At 44.9% G+C, this 19,298-nt stretch overlaps 1 protein-coding gene across 11 annotated transcripts in view; it reads right to left on the reverse strand.

Annotated features, from left to right (window-relative positions):
- TBC1D5 (TBC1 domain family member 5) overlaps window positions 1-19,298 on the reverse strand; it is a 1,653,915-nt gene that overhangs the window by 372,437 nt on the left and 1,262,180 nt on the right. For all 11 annotated transcript variants that reach the window (XM_029589267.1, XM_029589269.1, XM_029589266.1 and 8 more), the window contains one exon: window positions 7,168-7,310. In XM_029589267.1, the coding sequence (XP_029445127.1) occupies window positions 7,168-7,310 (143 nt within the window). The remainder of the gene's footprint in view (window positions 1-7,167; window positions 7,311-19,298) is intronic.

Consider the following 19,298-nt stretch of genomic DNA (forward strand, 5'->3'; position numbering starts at 1 on the left):
ATTTGGATGATAAATTTATGAAAAGGGTTTCAAAGATAAAGAAAACATAGAAACATAGAAATGACGGCAGAAGAAGACCAAATGGCCCATCCAGTCTGCCCAGCAAGCTTCCCTCATTTCTTCTCCCATACTTATCTGTTTCTCTTAGCTCTTGGTTCTAATTCCCTTCCACCCCCGCCATTAATGTAGAGAGCGGTGATGGAGCTGCATCCAAGTGAAATATCTAGCTTGATTAGTTAGAGGTAGTAGGGGAAGTAACCGCCGCAATAAGCAAGCTACACCCATGCTTATTTGTTTTTACCCAGATTATGTTATACAGCCCTTATTGGTTGTTTATCTTCTCCCCTGCCGTTGAAGCAGGGAGCTATGCTGGATATGCGTGAGGTGTCAGTTTTTTTCTTCTCCCCTGCCGTTGAAGCAGAGAGCTATGCTGGATATGCATCGAAAGTGAAGTATCAGGCACATTTGGTTTGGGGTAGTAACCGCCGTAACAAGCCAGCTATTCCCCGCTTTGTGAGTGTGAATCCTTTTTTCTTCTCCCCTGCCGTTGAAGTTATGCTGGATATGCGTGAAGTATCAGTTTTTCTTTTCCCCTGCCGTTGAAGCAGAGAGCTATGCTGGAAATTCGTGATGTATCAGTCTTTCTCCCATGCCGTTGAAGCAGAGAGCCATGCTGGATATGCGTCGAGAGTGAAGTATCAGGTACATTTGGTTTGGGGTAGTAACCGCCGTAACAAGCTAGCTACTCCCCGCTTTGTGAGTGCGAACCCTTTTTTCTTCTCCCCTGCCGTTTAAGCAGAGAGCTCTGCTGGATGTGTGAAGTAACAGTTTTTCTTTTCCCCTGCTGTTGAAGCAGAGAACTATGCTGGATATGCATTGAAAGTGAAGTATAAGAATGGAGTGATCAAGCTAGTTGAAAGGCATCAGGAGGTGGAGGTAGTAATTTGGATATTTGGTTTGGGGTAGTAACCGCCGTAACAAGCCAGCTACTCCCGTCTTTGTGAGTGCAAATCCTTTTTTCCACATTTCCTCTTGCTGTTGAAGCTTAGAGTGATGTTGGAGTCACAGTAACCATGTGTATGTTTATTGAATAAGGGTATTGTCTCCAGGCAGTAGGCATCATTCTGGCGAGTCACCCACTCTTCATTGGCGGCCTCTTGACTTTATGGATCCAAGGGATTGAAAGGGATTGAAGGGATTGAAAAAACCAGGGAAATGGAAACAAAGAATAAAAATAAAAATATCAATCAAAGAAAAATCTCAATCAAAGAAAAATAATAAAATAAGGATAAAATAAAAATTCAATCAAAGAAAAAGCAAAAACATTAGAAAAAAGCAGAAAAGTCAGAACAATCAGAAAAAAGCTGACCATTCAATTTCTTTATTTAAACCAAAAGGGATAAGGGAATAAAGTTCATAAATCCAGTGTTGCTCATGGCGGGTGAGGGGCCAGAGAAATCACCTCCACAAGGGGAGTGGGTTAACACCTCTAGAGCAAAGAACCGCAATTTGGTCGTAGAGTAGCCCATTTCCAACCAATGGGACACTAGGGGGGATTCAAGTTTAGAATTTCTAATGCAGGAGCAATGTTCAACAATCCTTGTTTTTAATTGCCAGATGGTTTTGCCTATGTATAAAAGGCTGCATGTGCAGAGGACAACGTAAATCCTCCCCCACCCCCCCCACAGGGTCGCAGTGAGAGGTATGGTGCAAGGTATAAAGTTTATTAGAAATCGGATGTGTAAATATGGATAAATTACAAGACATTGGGCAAGCTGAGTAGTGGCCACAAGGAGAGTGGGTGGGTGTTGGGTAATTAAAAACACTAAGCTATACCATGAATGCCTTAGCTTTTCTTCCTCTCCCCTCGACATTGCAACTAGAAGTCAGAAGGAGCGAAGGAACACAAGGATGCAGACCGCTGGACTGCAGGGATAAGAACCAGTCACTAGGCTGTATATCTCAACCCCAAGTGAATAACTCACTGTTGATGCCAGTAGGGAGTTACCCTCTGAGATAGTCCTCAGCCTGCTTGGAACAGCTGAAACTGAGAAGAAATGCCCCAGGGAAGAAATCTAGTAACACTCCACCAAGAGACAGGAAGCCGGGGTGTCACAAGTGCAAACCCCTATAGAACAGGATTTCTTCACTGGCCTGGAAACCCTAAGGGATAGATTTTAAAAGATGTGAGCGCTGTTCGTGGCGCGTACCCATGAATGCACCGATTTTATAACACGTGCGCACTGGCACGCATGCATGTTATAAAATCCATTGGCCGCATACGCATGTGCGGGCAGCGTACGCAAGGGGGGGAGGGGGCATTTTTGCAAAATATGCATGGCGATGCAATCGGGCCTTCCCCAGTTCCCTTTCAGCCTGTTCCAATTACTCCTAGTATGCTGGGGGGCCTGAATCTGGACTGGCTCCCTCGTGAAATAGACCGGCTGTGATAAACCTGCGAGGGACAGAGCCTTAGGGGCTTCCCCACAAAGTGGATTTCTAACATGGGAGGGGACGAAAGACCTAATTTTCTTCTGAGGAATGGGAAGACTCCCGACACTACCCTCCTTGTATCCACTCCCATAGGGGCTCAACCAGGAACACAGTCTTAGGTCAGTCCTGTGGCTGCAGTGCACAACCTGTTATGCTCGCCATAAGGGAAACACACACACACCTATACAGTAGAAGGCAACTGGAAGAATAGTGCCCTCCGCTGTAAAAGGACACTGACCAGTACTCATAGTGTGGTACTCCATCCTACAGATGGCGGCACACCTACAAACTCATTCGCCGTGCTTGTGGTTGAATCCCACAGCAGAGCAAGGACCAAGCACCACCAGAGTGTGTGATGGCGCCTTCCTCGCCAGTGCTCCCTAGCACCTTATAGTGCAGAACAGATAAAGAGACTGACACCTTGACGCAACAATGGCAGAACCATGACATGGCTGTGAACTGCATCGTCAGAGAGAATGCTGCCTGCCAGGGTCTGAGGTGCTTGGAGTAGATGACCCTGCCATACCCAATCAGGCATGCTGCGCTCCACTGTCATACTAACTCTCAATGGAGTGGATAGGAACATTGTGACGATGGCATTCCCAGTACCACTGGGGATCTGATTATGGCATGGTGGTGGGTACCTTTCTATGGCATCGCCCCAGTACTTGATATCGCTCAAAGAGGCTGAACACAGCCCTTGAAATTGCATCAGAATGGCTCACCACTGTTTCCCTCATGGAACGGCAGCAGCGAAATCCATGGCGACCGACGGTGCCCATGGTGCTCTGCGGTAGTGTCCTGTGACATCTAACCCCTTTCACTGGTGCCCACCATGGTGGCAGTGCCCGAGGGGCCTATAGCACTCTTGTTCTCACCAATGATAGATTGCATCAATGGCACCCAGGGTTTTGACAGCACTTGACCATGTCTTGACCAGTTTGATGGTATATAGTGCCATCCCTGGCGCCCCAGGAACCTGCGGACATTTATACCCAGCAGTACTGATAGAGACCAAAGTGGTCGAAGACATCAATAGACCTGTGGTGCCGAGGATGCCAGGGGTGCCTGCAGGCAGAGGTTCTGCAGCCCAAACACTGCCCCAACTCGCCTCAATGGTGCCCAAAGGAACCGATAACTTCCAGCACCATGGACAGTTCCCCTCAGCTCACCTATACGTCCGAGGGCATCGATGCTGCGAGCTTGATGGTGTTTCTTGCCAATGGCTATAGCTAGTGATAGCCTTGACAGCAACTGTAGTGTTCATAATAATACACGAAGTCAAGCGGGGCCTCTGATGCTCCCCAATGCCAGCGGCTCAGGGCCTGATATCATCGGCATCCATGTTGCCCAATAGCCGGAGGCCAGTGATGAGACAGCAAGATGCCCCTTGGTGCCCCGTCTGGACACAACAAAGGAGTCTTGAGGGTACCAGACTACTGCGCCTGGATGCCTCAGTACTCCAGAATGCTTTGAGAAGAAGGGGACCCCAGCACTCAATAGCAAAATGTTCGCCAAAACTCCTATCGCTTGAGGGCTTCAGAGGCCCATGAGAGCTTTCAGAAGCCCCAGCAGTCGATGGCCTCGAGGGTGACCAGGGCGCTCAATGGTGATCCCAGTGCCTCGTCGAAGGTGCGCGACATTGTCGACAGCGGCAACAATGGCATTGCTGGCTAATATGCCCAATGGCCTCCATAGTGGCCCCTCACCTCGATGGCATCAAGGGCATTGATGGTATCAAGGCAACTCCACACCACGTTGAAATCAAGTGCGGCCATGGCATCAAAGCCATGCACCTCGATGGCATAGAAAGCGGCCACCCACATACCTCAATGGGATTGAGGATGTCTATGGCATCAATGGCCTTGAGGACATGGATGGCATCGAGGGCGGCTCCGATGGTGTTGAAGGGGATCATGGCACTCGATGGCAATTCTAGTCCTTGACACTAGAGGTTGGTGCCGTTACTCCGCCACATCGAGACCCAAGGCACTCGATATCACTAAGATAGATGCTGTTCCTCCGGTGCATCGAGACTCTATGGTGCCCACAGATGCCTATGTTACACAAGGCCCAACCAGTGCGCTCAAAATGTGCATGATGTTTGCTGGTGCACATGGTCCTTATGGTATCGAGGAAGGTCATGCACTTTGACGGCATCAAGAGCACCCCAGCACCTCGACAGTGTCAAGGGTAACCATGGCACATAATTGCAGTCTTTGTCCCTGACGTAGTCTTGACATTGACATGTCAGTCCATCGGTGCACTGGTCACAAATATGCCAGGGCAACCGATACTGGACATGGCACTGAAGGTGCAGCAGCAAGCTGCTTGCCCAGGCTCCTGCTCACCCTCTCTCAGAAGCAGACTATTTAATAGCGACATTGGTTTCTTTACCCATTATTAAACATAGTATAATTTACATTTTCTAAACCCTCGCAAACAAATCAACTGCCACCATCCTTTTACTTTACAACTCTTTACATCCATTACTGTAATGTAACATGTACGGTAATTTACTTGTATTTTTGGGCAACAATCTTTGTAGCTTATTCTGCACTGACCTGGTAAATGGCATATAGCTCTTTAAAGCTAGTCACAAATGTATCATGTTAGTGCAATCGAAAGGTATCACCTACAGTTAGTTTGTTGACCTTATTTCTTCATATTAACTGGAACAAAATATCAATAAAATTAAATTTTTTTTTTTTTACAAAGCATAGTGGGTTTAACTTTCAAAGAGCCATCGATTAGACAGTTATGTTTATCCGAACTTTAAGTCAAACCTAATCAGCTAGGATTTTGGTTGAAAGTTTGTATTAATCTAGCCAATCAAAATTTGGCTGGCTAGATTTAAGACAAGTTATTTCTGCAGCCGGGGTTAGTGCTTAAACTTAACCAGTTACAGTTGAATATCAGCACTAACTGGCTAAGTCACAAATACCCCTCAGGAACGCCTCCAGCACTATCCAATTTTACCATATACAGGGGTGTCAACTTGAGTTAAGGGATGAGATAGCAACCCCCCCCCCCCCCCCCAAAGGCAGAGCGCAGGTCAAATTACTGAAGGGGAGGGGGTCCTCTTTGGAGTCTGACCCTTTCAGCGACTGGATAATCTGAGGAAGAGGGGGAAATCAGGGGTCAGAGTTCCCAGGAGTGGCATAATGAATATTTATTTATTTATTTATTTATTTATTTATTTAAACACTTTTCTATACCGTCGTTTAGTGATGCACCATCACAATGGTTTACATTTAGGCACAAGACAGGTTTGGTTTGCTTTCTAAGTTATCCATGGGGTGCCAATATTTTACAGTTACATAGTTCATAATATACTCTAAATGAGAAGTGTGTTTGAAATACTGTTTATATGATACTGTGGTAATCATATGTGATAACTGTTTTAATTTAAAATTTAATTATGATTAAAACAAAAAAGTAACATTCTGCTTTTTATAGGTGGCTTTCCGCTGTAGGAATTTTGTTGTTATTCAGCGACCTCACTGTGAAATGCTTTTTTGAATAGCCAAGTTTTTAAGCTCTTTTTGAAGAGTTTTAGTCCTTCCTGCCGCATACAGTGGCGTTGGGCCACGAGGAGTGGCAGTGGCGGTCCAGAGAGGGCTAGGCTGCGAGAAGGCAGTGGCGCGGCGTCGGGAAAGTGAGAAGCTGCTCGCGGGATGGGCTCCACGAGCAGCATCATAACAGTTTTGAACTGAAAATAGCACTAAAAGTTCTATTTTAAGAGATATTTTCAGGTTAGGTGAAATGGGATTACCTTAAACCACAGTTAATCTAGAACTCGTCAATTTTAATGCTTCAGCTATCATATCTTTGCTGCTATGGTACATAGGAAAATCAGAGTAAAATAGGATGGTTGAACAATTAAAACATTAAAAATGTCCTTTTTCTCAGAATATGCAGAAACATTTAGTTTTCAGTTCAGACTCTTAAAGGGGCTGGATCACTTATCTATAATGCTTAGTTTTAATAGTCGTATTGGTCTTGGAAAAGACTGAACTCTGCAGACTGTGATAGCATTTATTGTACCAACATGAAAATTAGACAAAGATGTTGTATTATGAACTTTTTTGTATGCATCTTTTTTACATATGACCTGAAGAGACTCATGTGATCTTAAAACCCAGGAATACTTGCAGATTGGGTCAAATAAAAAATACTTGAGATTCGTGCATGTTCTTGTTATAAAAATCAATCCTACCAAGCTATTCATGATTTAGCATATGTTAGAGTGCAGTGTCAGAATTTCTCTGGGTTCATGAAACATTAACATTTTGTCCACAAGATTTCATCTTCGAAAGAGCAGAAACTGTAGCTGCTAGTTATTATCTGTAATACTCTTCTGGTCAAACAAAATAGAAATACATTTCTGGAATATATTAGTCTGTCAGTAGATGGTGCTCTCTGCAAATGGCTATCATACTAATTTACAAATTGCAAATCTATGGACTTTAGCTCAAACCCATTCGGCACATATTCAGCTAAAAATCCAGCACTTGCTTTAGACTAAAGGTGAAATGCTTTCACAAATATTGTATTAAAAATCTAGTAAATGCATGCGTCTGTACTGAATCAAATTAGCAAAATATGCCTTTTGTTATTGTTAGGAGAATGCCTATTTTGGTTTACAGTTTACAAAAGGATAGGTATACTTACATGCATCCCTTATATACAGCAGCATGGCTACAAAAATGTAGTCAACTAAATCCAGGGTGATACTATCAGCAAATAAAGCATCCCAGATAACAAGAAGATCCTGGAGAGGGAATTCTCGCCCAAACAGAAGTCTGATCCATCGTCTAAAATATAAAAAAACAAAAATATTGCTAAATACCATAAGCACAAATATATATAAAACAACCATAACAGTAAATTATATATATATATCAGACAGTTTACAACTGATTTTTTTTAACTGTGCAAATTATCAATATAAAGCTATATATTTCTTTAATTAAGCCACAATATTTTGACCAATGTAGAATTTATATTTTTCTATTTATCCTCCCTTATAAGGATTTTTTCCTTACTCATTGCAATCTGGATCTTATAAGTCATGCATTAATTTTACATAATGATAGAACACACACCACCGAGGAACAAAGGAACATAGTAGAAGCTATATAACTCTATATAACTGAGTATTGCTTGAGGAGGGCAGAGCAAAGGCAATTAAATTTCAAACAAAACTGGAAAACAGAGCAGACTCATTCCAATCTTCTTTAACATCTAGAGCAACGATCTCCCCACACTACTGGAGAGTTCCTCAGCCTTAGAACTAAAACAAAATAACTCAGCAATCAAATAACTTCTGTATGCAGACAATCTGGTCATTTTATCCTCTAATCCAGGTGATCTGCAAAAGAACCTAAATCTGCTAGAGATATACCACAAATTGTAGGGCCTAACAGTGAATCTGAAAAATATAAAATGCACTAGCTGACCCCCAAGTGAAATTTTCTGGAGAAGGTTTTTGTTTTGGTTTTTTTTTTAAACTTTTTATTTATTTAGAGAAACCAGCATAGCATACATAAAACATACATATAATAGAAGTATCATTAAAGTAATGAGACCATATTTCATTGTTCATATTATAATCCAAATCTATAGCAGCATTTCAGCATAATGAATGTGCAGTACATCCCACTCAGTTATCCCAATCAAACATGTCAGCAACCTATGGCCAAAAGGGCAGCAGCCATGTTATTGTGACCGATGGGCTGTCCAGTAGGAGCACCATATTTTGTCATAACAAAGTAGATTTATGTTTCAGCATAAAAGTAAGCTCCTCAGGATTTTCAATTTCCTTCACTTGTTTTTGCCAGTGTGCGATCAGAGTGAGGGACTTCCATAAGGAGCCAATGGTAAACTAAGCCGCATACACTAATTGAGCTAACAGCTTAAGGCCAGATTTTAAAAAAAACTGGTGTGTGTAAAAACCAGGAGATACGCTCGTGGCTGGGCCGCGAGCACACTGCGGGGGCTTTCAAATGCCGGCGGCCATACGCGTATCTCCCGGTACGCACAGAAGAAAGGATTTTTCGCAAAGGGGTGGGCCGGGGGCAGGGTCTGGGCAGGCTGGGACAGCGCCATTAGGCACTGTCCAGCTGACGCATGCGCTGGGATCCCACCCTTTATTGGAGCGGACTGGGAGGGAACTGGGATTAGGGCCTATCATGTCGCTGCTCGCACGTAGCAAAATCCCCCCCCCCCCCTTATGCGTGCAAGTCGGCATTCGCCCGCCGATATAAAATTGGGCAGGTATATGCGTGCATGTTATAAAATCGGTGCAGCGTCAGGAACCATGGGCACATGGACACCCACACATGGTTCTTAAAATTTACCTTTTATTCTCTTCTTTAGTAAAAGTCCGCTGGGGCACATAGCAGCAGACATAATGGCACTTCTATTGGCACTGGCTTATGTAAAGTTCTTTGTGCTTCTGCCTGTATCTCCTTCCAAAAACTTTGAACATTCCCACAGGACCACCACATATGCAAAAAAAAAGTACCCTCCTGACCACAGCCCTGCCAGCACATCCAGGAGGTTATGAGAGAAAATTTAGAGTAGAAAGTTGGGTATCTGTAGGCTCTGTGCAACAGCTTGTATTACAGCTCCACTCTCCTACTGCAAATAAACATTTTCAATGTCTTTTGCCAAATTAATTGCTACTGTTTCTACTCCAAAGTAAGACCTAGCTCAGTGTTCCATTTATCCTTCGGTGGTAATGGGACCCCCCCCCCCCTCCCGAATAGCCTTGTATAACAGGGTGATAACTTTTCTGACCATGGCATCATCTGTAAGCACTTTTTCAAAGATGAAAGAGTCCTCCGCTCCCAGCCAGATCTTTCCAGCCTGGATATTGCTTCCCTAAGATGATTGTATAGCAGGCGAGAAGTCATCATGAAGATCATCAAAAGGCAACCACTATCTATCATCCTATATCTGTCCCAAGTGACACAAACCCATATCCCACAATTCCTGCAGTCCAGGATTAAATGTATGAATGGACAATTATTTATTATTTTTATATACTGATATTAGATCAAGATATCACATTGGTTTGCATTCAGGTACTGTAGGTATTTCTCTATCCCCAGAGGGCTTACAATCTAAGTTTTTGTACCTGAGGCAATGGAGGGGAAAAGTGACTTGCCAAAGGTCACAAGGAGCAACAGCAGGACTTGAACCTTGGTCTCCTGGTTCATAGTCCACTGCTCTAACCACTAGGCTATTCCTCCTCCTCTATTATTGTTATGTAATGAGGACAGTAGGGATATCCTACCCCCCTGATATATGGAAGTACTGACAAATCTCCCTCCAAACAAGAAGAATATGAGATATCAGTGGATTGGCCCTAGTTATTTTCTGGACCTTCTGCGACCCTGAGAGCAGAAAGAGTAGATTATCTAGTTCTTCACTACCTGCAGCCCCCCACTCTCCAATGACAGCCATGTCAAAGATAAGCAAAGCTAAGCCTGGCAGCCTAGTAATATCCTTTTACATATGTCAGGGCAATATCGCGCTCTTTCCTGGATTGGTACAGAGTTGTCAATTTGATTTTGGGGGGGGTCTTCCCTTAACAAATACATTTAGATATGGAACTTTCAAAAGAAGAAAAGAACCCTCCATTAATGAATAAGGAAAGTGTTGAAATAAATAGATCAATCTGGGAAGGGCATTCATCTTGAACATACTGATTCTTCTAATCTACGATACAGCAAACTATCCCAGTTTTTAAAGCCAGATTGAATCTTGTTTACTATGGGCACATAGTTCAATTTGAAAACATCCTCCCACTTCCTAGGAAAGTACATTCCCAGATACTGAAACCCATCCTGGCTACCTGAAAAAGCATATGTCTGCCTCGAAACAAGCACTGGTGCTCAGGATGAAATAAATATATCTCTGACTTTTGATGATTTATTTTATACCCTGATGCCCTCCCATATGCATCTAAGACATTCATAAATCTAGGTATTGATGTCTTAAGATTGGTGAGATATAACAAGACATCGTCTGCATATAAAGAAAACTTATGAGTACATCCTGCAAGTTTGATACCAGTAATATCTGGATCTTTACATATGAGTTGTGCTAATGCTTCAATTGCCAATTCAAACAGGAAAGGTGAGAGGGTATCTTTGTCTTGTACCCCTCTGAATAGGAAAGTGGTCCAACAAAATCACATTAGTCATTACCTTTGCTGCTGGATGTGCATAAAGGGCCTTCACCCATTGAATAAATTGCAGGCTCAACCCATATTGAGCTAGAATGGCAAAAAGAAATGTTCAATGTAGTCTATCAAAGGCTTTTTTTTTTGACAATATGGCTCCATGCCATTTATATTTATCTGCTAAAGTTAGAATGTCAAATACTCTTCTAGAGTTAGCGAAGAACTGCCTGCCCCTGATGAACCTAGTTTGATCTTTATTTATGAGATCCGTCATAATTTTTTCCAAACGCAGCTATATTACTTTTGACAAAATGTGGATATCTTCATTGAGTAGAGATATGGGTCAATAAGACCCGAGGTCTAGCACATCTCTACATTTCTTATGCAGCACTATTAATGTGGCCTCATCCATTCTGTATGTGAAATGGCTGTGAAGTGCTATGCAGTAGAGCACCCAATTCGGGCAAGAAAGTTTTCTAAAAGTTGAGGTAATACTCACCAGGCCCTGGATACTTGCCATTAGAAAGTAGAACAATGGCATCCTGAATCTCTAACAAGATTAGTGGCACAGAAGTTAGCATTCTGAACCTCTTTGATTTGGGGAAAATTAAGTTAATCAAAATATTCAGTAAGCTCAGTAGAGGATACATCTTCACTTCTGGCACATAATGGAATGGAAAATGTGTTTTACCTCTTTGCCTTGCTATTTTGTCTCCTCCCTACCACTCTTCCCCAACTCCTTCATCTCTATCACATGCAGGCCCATTCCGCTCCCACCTCCCCTATCCAGGCAGCCCATGCAGCTCCTGCCTTTGTGTTCTTCTGCCACCAGACATCAGCAGTTGCAGATAAATTACATGCATCCCTTCCAAGATAAGCATACTAACCCACCCTGCTGAAGACTGTTGTGGGCCAGTTGCACACCTGGAGGCCATTAGTAAAAGAACACTGAGACAAGGATAGATACAATGACCAAGTCAAGCATATTATATATAGATGATGATTTCTCATAAAAAGTTAAAACACTTCCAATATAAATCACATTTGATTTAAATAACTAAGAAATAAAGAGCACATCTTATATCTGGGCGTTTTAAGTGAAATATGACATAAGAAAAAAATGTAGTGGGGATCCAAGATGGCATACTAGCATGGAGCTAGTGAGCGTTTCTCTTTTCCTTTTACTGAATTCTCCCCTGCAATGCCAATATCAGCTCAAAAACGGAGGGTGAGAGAGCGGGAAGGCTCAGCCGCTCTCCCTTCAAACTCTCTCATCGGCCCAATGGACGCTTGCTGGAAGTGGATCAGGGGGAAGTGGAACCTGACCACTTCCCTGAGCGCCTGACATCTCTATCCCCGGAGGAGCGGTTTGGCCCTGGGAACCCAGCAAATGCGTGAGAGCTGTCCTTGCAGCGAGATTGGGAGCCGCTGGAGGAAGTGGGCAGCAGATCTTCGACCGCTGAGCCTGGGGGACTGCAGGATACTTCTGCACTATGGAAGATCGTTATGGAAACAGGGGAGGCTGCTGGCAGGGTTGCAGCAAGGCAGGACCGAGGAGAATCGGTGGATTCTCTACTTCACTCAGTGGAACTGTTAAGACCAGTTATGTTCAGTTTGGAAACTATTTGGGAAGCCATACAGACTGTGAATACAAATATTATGGCTCAAATTAGTCCTATTATTGAGAATGTTAAGTGTGTGGAGTCCCGGTTAACAAAATTGGAGAAAGAAAGTTGTGAAAATAAGAAAATGTTGGAAAGCTGTACTACAACATCTGAAAGCACTGCTGTTTTACAGAATACTTTAATTAAAGAAAATCAATCTCTTAAATTCAAACTTGAAAATATGGAGAACCAGATTAGAGGAAGGAATCTTCGATGTATTAACTTTCCTAAATTACCACATGTTCTTCCAAAAGATATGTGGATACTTAAAATCAAGGAACAGATTATCCCTTTAGTCTCAAGGGTATATTACATTCTGCCTTTTAAGAAGAGGTCTTTGGATAAAGATGGTATGCAAGTCTTAGCTCCAACAGAATCTTCAAAACTGGATATCTCGGCTATATTAGAAACATCTGAAGTGAACTTGGCTACACCAGCTTGTCTCATTTCTCCTTGAGTCGGACAGAGAATGGGTTTTGAAACAGTATTTCAAATATCAGAGGGAGCCCTTTCCAAATAATCAAGTACAAATATTTCCTGACTTGGCTAGGCCTATACAGGCCCCGAGTTGTAGAACTTGGGGGCTTTTTTCTGCTTAAGTTCCCCTGTAAGTGTTACGACTATTGCTGCCCGACGTCTCCACCCCACCCTCCTTACCTCTTTTGCGACTCCTCCCGCGGTTGATGGACGTCTGGCTGCCACGGCGTCTGCCTGCCGTCCTCTCCGGCGTCCCCGGTCCGGCTTGGGCGCTGCATCCCGCCATGTTATTCAGCTACCATAGGGCGCACACGCTGCGTGGTCCTGCTTCTTATGCTTTCTTTGGCGTGAACCTCAGGGGCATCCCCCTGTGATGACGTTACACATCCCGGATACAAAAGCCTACTCTGTTTGCTAGCTAATCGAGTTAGCAAGGATCGGGATTCCTTACAGATGGGATTCACTCTCCGTACCTAGCTACTCTGCCTCTCCTTAATTGGACTTACTCTATCGGGGAACCCGCTCCTCAGGGGCTTCTCTCTTTTCTTTGAGGTCACTGTCTGGAACCGGTATTTGCTCCTCGAGGGCCCATGTTCCCGGACTCGCTGCCTGGGCTTCACTTCTGCTTGTAAGATACCGCTGTCTACACCATCAGTGAGTTACCATCTATTTCTCTCAGAGCTGTTCCCTGGAACCAGGTATTCGCTCCTCGAGGGCCTGCCTCTATTCCAGCTTCTGTGTTACCTTCCAGGAGAAACCGTTGTGTGAGTAATCAACCGAGGCTCTATTCCAGAACCCTGTGTATACTCCACTGTACTCACTATCTCAGTTTCTCTCCACTACAGCACAGCTATTGAGGGATCGCTGTTCCAGTGTCCTGAGGGACTACTAGCCCAGCCGGGCTTCAACTCTACTCACTACTGCCACCTCTGGTGGCTCCTCAATTCTGTTTAATAAAAGATAATTCTGTGTTGTGTGTCCTAAAGCTGAGCCTGACCTGTGGCCCCTCACGGGACTTCCCCCCCCCCTGTGGGCGTGGTCAGCAGCCACAGTGTCCAAGGGTCCACCTAAAACCTTACAAACAATAACAGATTGCTAACTCCATGGATCCGGCACAGCTCAATACCCTGCAGACCATTCCGTGCCTGGCCCTGCACATTTTTGAACAACAAGACGCTTTCGAGAAACTCACTTTCATCAGTTGCATTTCATCAGTTGCATGCACTGATGAAACTCAGGTAACTGACCTTCATTACTTCCAGTAATGAAGGTCAGTTACCTGAGGTAACTTTAAAGACTGCTGTACCGCTGGCTGTTCCAGTTTGTTTCTTGGGAGAGATTCAGAAGACCAGGGGCTTTTTAAACCAGTGCTGCATGCATTTTGCATTACAGCCTTCTCACTTCCCCACAGCTTTTGCCAAGACTACTTACATTCTATCTTATCTTGATGGAAGGGCCTTGTCTTGGGCCCCTACACTGTGGGAACGCAAGGATCCTATTTTGCAGGATATAGATGGATTTTTGGACTTATTCAAATCCGTTTTCAATGATCCTGTCCGAGTAACTGTTGCTGGTTCTGCTCTGGTGAACCTGAAGCAAGGCAACTGATCACTGGCTGATTTTGCGATAGAGTTTAAGACTCTTGCTACAGAACTCTGCTGGGACCCCAAATGCCTGAAAACTCTCTTCTTCAGTGGCCTGGATACTCGCTTGAAAGACGAGCTGGCCGCTCGTGAAACAGCTGACTCGCTGGATGAATTAGTGGCTTTGGCTACTAGGATCGACCACCGGCTTTGTGATAAGGTGAAAGAACTCCGGCCTAATAGAGGACCAGGTCAGAAGGAGGCTAGTGCTAAACCTGCACCTCGGATGGTTCCAGTAATTCCTGCTGCCAGTGGAGATGAACCGATGCAACTTGGTCACAGTCATTTGACTTCCAAAGAGAGAAGACTTCGGAAGAGGCATGGTCTGTGTATGTACTGTGGACAGGCTGGTCATGATGTTCCAATATGCCCAATTCGTCCGGGAAACGGACGGGCCTAAGTCCTGCAGGAGGACTGTTCTTAGGCCATACTACGCCCTCTCCTCCACGCTCTCTCCCAGTCTCCTTGATCTGCGGACTGTCTGACTTTCAAACTCTTGCCCTGGTGGATTCAGGATATAACCCAACAACCTATGAGAACCCAAATATCATCACATCCCACAAATTATATATGAACATAAGAAATGTTTTATTAAGAATAATACATCCTGACTAGACACATAACACTAACTAACCAGTCATCAAACGAAGATCTCCGTTTCACCGTTTACTATTGCCCTTAGTATTTGTATAACCTGGTGGATTCAAGGGCAGGAGGCAACTTTATTCTTCGACGCCTAGTGGAACATCTGAGGATTCCCCTCGTCACTTTGAAGGTTCCACTACTCCTATCCTCCATTCATGGGGAGCCCTTACTGGGTGATGTGACTTGCCAAACTGTACCGGTAACTCTTCGCACCGGAGCTCTCCATACTGAGTCAATTCCCTTCTTTGTGTTAGAGAAGGCCATGCACTCTATCGTCCTGGGGTTACCCTGGTTGCAGTCGCACCAACCCCAATTTGACTGGGCATCCTTGGAACTCTCCCGCTGGGGCCCAGGCTGTCATGGAAAGTGCCTTAAGGAGATTGCTCCTGTCATCTGCATGCCTACAACTCCAGTGATGCCGGAACTGCTGCCCCAATACGCATCTTTTAGTGATGTGTTTTCCAAAGAAGCTGCTGACATTCTTCCTCCGCATAGGTCCTATGGCTGTGCCATAAGACTGAAACCCAATACTGAACCTCCTAAAGGACGTGTCTATCCACTCTCAGTGATTGAGAACAAGGCGATGTCCAAATACATCGAGGAGAATTTACAGAAGGGGTTTATTAGACCATCGAAGTCTCCAGCCGGCGCAAGCTTCTTCTTTGTGGGGAAGAAGGACGGTACCTTACGTCCTTGTATCGATTACCGAGGTCTGAACGAGATCATGATTAAAGACCGCTATCCCCTGCCTTTAATCTCAGAGCTGTTTGACCGGATTCAGGGGGCCAAAATATTCTCAAAACTCGACCTGAAGGGGGCCTACAACTTAGTTCGCATTCACAGTGGCGACGAATGGAAAACAGCCTTCAACACTCGAGACGGCCATTTTGAGTACTTAATAATGCCCTTCAGCCTGTGCAACGCACCCGCTATATCTCAGAACATGATGAACGACATCTTGCGGGACCTGTTGTACAAGAGTGTCGTGGTATACCTGGATGATATCCTGATATTTTCTCAGGATTTGCCCACTCATCTAGAGGATGTCAAGCAAGTACTACGCTGGCTCCGTGAACACCGGCTCTACGCTAAACTATCCAAGTGCGAATTTCATAAAGACTCCGTGCCTTTTCTTGGCTATAACGTGTCTAAAGATGGCTTCCAGATGGACCCTCAAAAGTTAGAGAGTTTCAAAAATTGGTCCCAACCTACCAGCCTGAAGGCCCTGAGATGATTTTTGGGGTTTACCACCTATTATAGAAGCTTCATAAAGAACTACTCTTCTTTAACAGTACCCTTGACCCCACTGACCCGCAAGGGTGCCAACGCTTCAAAATGGTCTGCGGAGGCCATTTCCGCTTTTGAGAAATTAAAGACTGCCTTTTCCATGGAACCTTGCTTGCGGCATCCTGACCCCAACAAGCAATTTATCGTAGAAGCTGACGCTTCAGATGTCGGCTTGGGGGCTGTATTGAGCCAAACTGGAGACTCTAAATCCTTACGTCCCTGCTCTTTCTTCTCACAATGTTTCTCCTCGGCAGAGAAGAACTATGAGATCAGAGATAAAGAGTTCTTGGCTATTAAACTGGCATTTGAGGAATGGCGGCCTTGGCTTGAAGGCGCTCAACATCAAATAACCGTATTCACGGACCATAAAAATCTAGAATATCTCTGCCATGCGCAACGTCTTAACCACAGACAAGCTAGATGGTCCTTATTCTTCAATCGTTTTGACTTTGTGCTTAAATATCACCCCGGAGACAGAAATACCAGAGCTGATGCCTTGTCATTCTCCTTTCTTTCAGAGGATGTGCCTGAAGAACCTCAGCACATAATTGACCCGAAGAAAGTAATCTTGGCAACTACACATTCTGTGCCCGCTGGTAAGACCATCGTGCCTAAACACCTCAGGAAGAAGGTGCTCTTTCGGGCGCACGATTCCAAGCTGGCTGGCCATCCTGGTCAACGCCGCACCCTGCTCAAGATCCAGAAGTTCTATTGGTGGCCTACTATCAAGAAAGATACCCTATCTTATGTGGCATCTTGTACCAACAGTGCCAAACATAAACCTGCTTCTGGCCAACCATGGGAATTGCTGCAGCCACTGCCAGTTCCGGAACAGCCCTGGTCACACATCGCTTCTGATTTTGTAGTCGATTTACCCCCTTCTGGAGGAATGAATACCATCTGGGTAACAGTTGATCGCTTCAGCAAGATGGCCCATTTCGTGGCGCTGCTTGGCTTACCTTCAGCCTTGGAGCTTGCGAAGCTCTTCATATCGCACATTTTTCACCTTCACAGCCTAACAAGACACATTGTTTCAGACCGAGGATCTCAATTCACGGCAAGATTCTGGAGGGTCTTGTGCAAGTTATTCGACATCTATCTAGACTACACTTCAGCCTATCATCTGCAATCAAATGGCCAAACAGAACGGATGAAAAGAACCTTAAAACAGTTCATTCGAGCCTACGTGAGTTGCCGTCAGAATAACTTGGCTGAACTGTTACCTTCGGCTGAATTCGCCATCAATTCTCATCCAGCAACATCAACTGGATCCACACCTTTTGAAGTGGTATATGGATGCTCTCCAACACCGCCACTTCCACTGAAGCTCTCAGTGACGTCACCAGCAGCTCAATCTACTGCTGATGAAATCCATAACCTAAGGACTCAGATGAAAGACATGCTAGTTAAAGTGAGTGACCATGCTAAGAGGTTTTATGACGCTCACCATTCTCAAGCGCCTGTCTTCAAACCCGGTGACAAAGTCTGGTTATCCACCAAACATCTCAGACTGAAGTTACCCTCCACTCGTTTTGCTCCTCACTACGTTGGACCATTTTCGATCCTCCGACGTCTTGGCAACAACACTTACAATCTGAAGCTACCACCCGGACCAAACATCCACAACGCTTTTCACGTTTCACTCTTGGAACCTCTCATACTCAGTGAATTCTCTTCCAAGACTCAGGAACCACCTGCCATCAATGGAGAAGATGACCTAGAATTTAAGGTTGAAGAGATCCTTGAAGGGGGGTACTATTATGACTGTCGCTGCCTGACATCTCCACTCCACCCTACTTACCTCTTTTGTGACTCCTCCCGCGGTTGATGGACGAATGGCTGCCACGGCATCTGCCTGCTGTCCTCTTCGGCGTCCCTGGTCCGGCTTGGGTGCTGCATCCCGCCATGTTGTTCAGCTACCATAGGGCGCACGCGCCGCGTGGCCCTGCTTCTTATGCTTTCTTTGGCACGAACCTCAGGGGCATCCCACTGTGATGATGTCACACATCACGGATACAAAAGCCTACTCTGTTTGCTAGCTAATCGAGTTAGCAAGGGTCGGGATTCCTTACGGATAGGATTCGCTCTCTGTACCTAGCTACTCTGCCTCTCCATTACTGGACTTACTCTATCGGGGTACCCGCTCTTCGGGGGCCTCTCTCTTTTCTTTCAGTTCGCTGTCTGGAACCGGTACTCGCTCCTCGAGGGCCCATGTTCCCGGACTCGCTGCCTGAGTTTCACTTCTGCTTGGAAGATACCGCTGTCTACACCATCAGTGAGTTACCATTCTATTTCTCTCAGAGCTGTTCCCTGGAACCAGGTATTCGCTCCTCGAGGGCCTGCCTCTATTCCAGCTTCTGTGTTTCCTTCCGGGAGAAACCGCTGCGTGAGTAATCAACCGATGAGGCTCTATTCCAGAACCCTGTGTATGCTCCACTGTACTCACTATCTCAGTTTCTCTCCACTACAGCACAGCTATTGAGGGATTGCTGTTCCAGTGTCCTGAGGGACTACAAGCCCAACCGGGCTTCAACTCTACTCACTACTGCCATCTCTGGTGGCTCCTCAACTCTGTTTAATAAAAGATAATTCTGTGTTGTGTGCCCTAAAGCTAAGCCTGACCTGTGGCCCCTCATGGGACTTCCCCCCGTGGGCATGGTCAGCAGCCACAGTGTCCAAGGGTCCACCCAAAACCTTACAAACAATAAGTGTGCGGTCAAGATGTTGGGGGCCTCATATTTTTTTACCAACCCTCTCAGTTATCTTTTTTGTCTAATAAGATAGGGATTCCCGTTTCATCCTCACCTGCCTAAAAACGGAATAAATATGTTAGCAATATCAAACTGCAAAGAAATATATAAAAGTTGTCCTCTGAGCTAGTTTTTCTTCCTTTAT

Source organism: Rhinatrema bivittatum, chromosome 2 (genome assembly GCF_901001135.1).
Source record: "Rhinatrema bivittatum chromosome 2, aRhiBiv1.1, whole genome shotgun sequence".
NCBI lineage: Eukaryota > Metazoa > Chordata > Amphibia > Gymnophiona > Rhinatrematidae > Rhinatrema > Rhinatrema bivittatum.